At 37.9% G+C, this 5302-nt stretch overlaps 1 protein-coding gene across 1 annotated transcript; it reads left to right on the top strand.

Annotated features, from left to right (window-relative positions):
* Positions 1-2062: 2062 nt before the first annotated feature.
* On the top strand, positions 2063-2726 carry LOC136209612 (uncharacterized). Its single transcript, XM_066001131.1, has one exon. It carries the CDS (start codon positions 2139-2141, stop codon positions 2493-2495), a length of 357 nt encoding a protein of 118 aa, XP_065857203.1. The 5' UTR covers positions 2063-2138; the 3' UTR covers positions 2496-2726.
* Positions 2727-5302: the final 2576 nt, after the last annotated feature.

The raw sequence follows: 5302 nt of genomic DNA, 5'->3' as shown, positions 1-5302 counted from the left end.
CCCTGTTTCCTAAGCTCATGTAAACCTACTTCACTCACGTGACCTAGTCTAATGTGCCAAAGAGTGGTTCTATCTATCTTAGACTCGGTGAGATTTGCTGCAGAGACTAGCACGGTACTGCCTAAGAGAGTGTACAGGCCATTACTCATGGTTCCTTTCATAATAACTAAAGATCCTCTAGGTACTCTCATGATACCCCCTTCGGCTCTATAATTATATCCTTGTTTATCAAGCGTGCCCAAAGAAATTAAATTTCTTTTCAGTTCTGGCACATACCTCACACTAGACATAATCCTTTCTTGACCATCGAACATCTTCAACCTGATAGAGCATTGACCCAGTATCTTGCACATCTTATTGTTGCCAAGAAGAACCCTTCCACCTTCTTCTTGAAATTCTTCAAACCACGTCCTGTTGGGAGTCATATGGAACGTACACCCGCTGTCCAAAATCCAGTCGGTGTTTGGATCTTTATCAGAGACAGCAAGTACTTCAGCGCTCTCGTAACCTTCTTCTACCACGGCGGCTTCGCCTTGATCTTTAGATTGACCCTGACTCTTCTTCCTCTCAGGACAATTCTTTCTGAAATGTCCTTCTTTATGGCAGTGGAAACACTTGTAGACTCGGCCTTCCTTATTGCTTGAGGACGGAGTCTTGGACCTGTTTTTGTTCTTGTTCTTTGGCTTGTGGGAGTCCTTTTTCTCAGGCCTTCCACGAACAAGCAATCCTTCCGCAACTTCAGTGTTGATGTTGGCCTCAATCTGCTTTGACTTTAGAGCTATAAGAACTTCTTCCAGGCTTAGTGTTTCCCTTGCGTACTTCATTGTCTTAACGAAGTGACTGAAAGAAGAAGGTAAGGAATTCAAAATCATTATGGCTTGATCTTCGTCTTCAATCTTTACCTTGATGTTCTCTAAATCGATTATGATCTTTAAGAAATCATCAAGATAGTCTTCGACTGGCTTGTCTTCATTCATCTTGAAGCCGAAGAGTCTTCCCTTCAGATAAACACGATTGGTGAGTGTCTTCGTCATGTACAGCTGTTCAAGCTTGAGCCAAACCCAGCAGCTGTGGTTTCCTTTGAGACTTCTCTAAGCACCTTGTCGCCGAGATACAGGATGATCGTACTGTAAGCCAATTCGAGAAGATCTTCTTTCTCCTCTTTCGTCATTGTCACCGGAAGTTCCTTCTCGCCCTTCAGAGCCTTCGCAACCTTCATTTGGACCAAGATTGCTTTCATCCTCTGTCTCCATAGCGCGAAGTCACCTTTGCCGTTGAAGCGCTCGATCTCGATCTTCGTGAAGCCCATTGATCTGTCTTGATTAGCTATGGTACCAATTGTGAACAATACTCTACTTCGAATGACTATTCAACCACGCAGACAACAAACTCCAAAGATCGCAGATTGGATCTTGAAGAAACAATCACAAAAATACACACAGAATTTACCCTGGTTCGGCTTAAATGCCTACTTCCAGCTACTTCACTAATCAATGGAAATTACAACAAGATTCAAAACCGTTTCCTCACCAAGAAACTCTCGTGTTTTCCAATCCCTCGCTCTAGAAGCTTTGTTTTCCCAAATCAGTATATCCCTCTGTGTATACAACGATTTCGTTGGATCTAACTAATCCCAACCTAGAGCCTTTATAACACATGCTTACAAGATCGTGAAATACCCAACTAACCTTTACTCAAATGTATTGACTCACAGAGACCATCTTGACTTGTTGACCCACAGCCCACGTCAGCTCGTGATAGAAAAACAACGACTTACAGAGTAAATAACAAAATTTTAGATAGTTCGAGATCACATAATAGTTTAAACTTTTATATATATATATATATATATATATATATATATATATATTATTTCACTACCATATATGAGGCATAATATTTGGATAAGTTTCAACTTTAATAAATTTATATGGACAATTTTAATTTTCTAATATTTTGAGATGAATATTTCGGGTCACTTCACTTTTAATATTTTCTGCGATATCATTAATACACTATGAAGTAAAACGACACAGTATTTTAGTTCCTTTGCCTTCCAAACACCTAGTATTACAAAAGGAAGCTCAGTCCGCAATACCTCCCCCTCTACACTCCGTTGCTCTGCAACCCCAAAAACTATGCCCTCTCCACAACCCTTCACAACGGCGTCCACCATGCTCCGCCAGCGCCTTTCTTCCTCTCTCCGCACACGCGGTGGCGCTTCTGCAGGACCCAGCCGGTGGACATCTCCTGGACATGAGGAGAAGCCCAAGGGTTACCTATTCAATCGGACTCCTCTACCGCCTGGCCAATCCCGCAAGTGGGAGGACTGGGAGCTTCCTTGCTACATCACCAGTTTCCTCACCATTGTTATTCTTGGCGTTGGCTTGAACGCCAAGCCCGATCTGACCATCGAGACCTGGGCGCATCAAAAGGCCCTTGAACGTCTGGAGGCGGAGAAATTGGGTCTCTCTGGCTCCAGAGATTCGGATTAGAATGATGATCTCGGGTATGACTTATGACTATGGATCGGAATTTCTGTGAGTTTCTTTTTTGGGTGGTGAACTTTTTTACGAGTTGTTGATATTGTGTAGTTCAATAAAAGGATTCTGACTATTTTTAAATTGGGTTCTTAGATGGAGCTTAATTACCGGAAACTATATAGCTGTTGATTTGGATGTTCATGATGTTATAAGTTTCAACGAGGTTAAATTTCCTTGTTTCAATTTGATGGCTCTTTCAGTACATGCAGTGGTTAGATTAATGTTTGAAATTAGATGCAGTTGGAGCTCTGGTTAACTTGATAAAGAAAAGTATTGAACAAAGAAATTGAGGCTTTGTTGTCTGCGTACTTTGACTTTTGATGTATGGTAATTTGATTATCTTTCACATATATATTTTTCCTTTCTGGGGTAGAAGTTAAGGTGATTCGCTGTGCTTGATATGCATTGTTCTTAATTTGTATCAGAGTTTGGTGATGATATAAGTTTCTATATCAATATACTGGTTCTTGTGATCCTTAGATCTTTTAGTTGGTTGTAGATTGAGTTTCATATATATGAGCTTGATTTGGATCAAATTTCTCTGTGCTATGCAATTTGGAGAGTGATAAAAAGTCACAACACACACAAAGAACTAGGAAAATGCAGTTTATTGAAGCAAAGAGAAAGGTGGGAAAACTGAATATCAGCTACAAAAGCAGTATGAAATTAGAGTAGAATGAGCTGAGTCACCCTCAACCCTGCCAGGAACCTAGCATGACCTCTTCATTTCGAGGAGCTGAGCCAAACGCAACAAGAGGCCAAATAATTGTATCCTGCCTACCTCTCCAAACTGCTTCGTTTGCTTGAAACACCCTACTGTATACCTGAATTACCCCTATAGGCTATAGCAGAGTGCAGCTAAATGCTCACTACCACGGATCTACTTCTCCAAACCTCCTGCTGATCTTTCACACTCTTCACCCCTTCCTTTCTTAAGAATGCTCCTTCCAATTACGTGGTCCCTTCCTTATTTGAACCAATTAGGGCATTCTCTATCAGAAAGCTTCTTGTAGATTGACTTTTGGCTTGATGTTGCTTGTGTTTTGGCTGGTAATTTATGTTGTTGTTACTATCGAGGTGAATAAGGTTTTCCTAAAGTTTTAAGTCGTGCCGTTGTGGATCCAAGTTACTATTTTTTGAAACATAAGTTGAGCAAGTTTAAATTGTAGGGTTTGTAATTTAATGGTTTGGATTTTGATATGATTTTCGTTTTTGTTTGTCTCACTAATTGTTTATTTAGTGAATTGGTTCACGGAACTCAACCTAGTTAGTTTTGTTATGATTAAAGAATCAGAATTTTCAAAAGTGGCTGTGAATTGTTATCTTGTTCAGTCCTTGCATGGTATGCTAGTTTTTCTTGTGATTTCTTTTTGTGGTATGTTTGACACTTTGACTATACATAATGAAATGTTTGAATTTAGGAATGTTACTCATCCGTAAGTATTCTTGGCAAGTATATGTGGTGGAGTCTGTACTTAGGCCCTGTATGTTTGCTGGAAAATGTTGTGCAGGAAAACATTTGCCTGATTTTCCGGTGTTTGTTTGCTAAGGAAAATAATTCAACAAAATTTTTTAGGTCAGTCAGTAGAAAAATTTATGAAGAAAATGAGAGTAAAACATTTTCCTAAGCTTTTGGAACCGTACTTCATTCCTTCTTACCCTTTTGAAAACAGTAGCCACCCACCATTTCTTCCCGTTTTCCGGTATTGTAGCCAAGCACGGGAAATGTTTTATTTTCCAACAAAATTTTCCCTTACCCAGTATTTTCCAAAGCACAATATATCAGGTTGTACCCCCTTAGCTGTATTCTTCTCTTATCTCTCTATCATAGCATTTAACTGTGTGCCTTTTTTCTATAAAAAAAAGGTGGTAAAGAAAAAAACGAATATTGTTGGGTTAGGTTGCAATTCAACATCATTTTAAGCATACTAGTTCGTTTGCCTAGGAATATTATTTATCTGTAAACTTTTGTTACTAAAGTAACAATTTCATGTGAAACAAACAATCCACAATAATTTCCAATTAATTTGAGTTGTTAAGATAATATTATTTGTGAACTTGTTTTTTTTACTTTCTCTTAATTTTGATGCTTTGTTTATTTCACTTTCTTAGCTCTTTTTGCTCAATATACATGCATGCTGACAAATAAATAGTTAATATAGGCAACAAATACTCCATTTTTCTTCTTGATCAAGCTATTTTTTAACAAATATAATCAACCGAATCATAAAAATATCCATCACTAACAATTTTGTTATTTGTCTCTATCAAAACTATTGTGCGATCAATTTACTTTATCGTTTTTCTTACTCATGGCAGCACCATCATCTTCGAATATAGGTATTATATAATTGAATTGTTTTTGTTTTTCTTGAGTATTAGCATAAAGAATTTATATGACAGTTTGAATGAATTTGAATGGATCATTGCACACCTATCTATTTTTTTTATTCATAGGTGCTAACACGAGCAAAAAAGAACATTTCTAAGAAAGAAATGTAATGATGTAGAATTTAATGTGTTTCTTGATATTTGTGTATGGGGAACTACTCTTGATAAAAGAAGGGGGGGATATGGTTTGAAAGGATGGCTATGGGTAGAAAATGAAATGAAGATTGTGGTAAGATCTAAAGGGAAAAGAGACTGGATTAGGATGGGATCCTATTAAAGGCACAATAGATGCTTCTGAGAGTGGTGCAATGCTAAGATACAAGTAAGTTGAGTCTGATAACATTTAATTGAATAATAAATTTTAAATT

This window comes from Euphorbia lathyris, chromosome 10, assembly GCF_963576675.1.
Source record: "Euphorbia lathyris chromosome 10, ddEupLath1.1, whole genome shotgun sequence".
NCBI classification, from domain to species: domain Eukaryota; kingdom Viridiplantae; phylum Streptophyta; class Magnoliopsida; order Malpighiales; family Euphorbiaceae; genus Euphorbia; species Euphorbia lathyris.
Note: the sequence above shows the minus strand (reverse complement) of the source record. Positions and strands in the feature narration are given on the sequence as shown.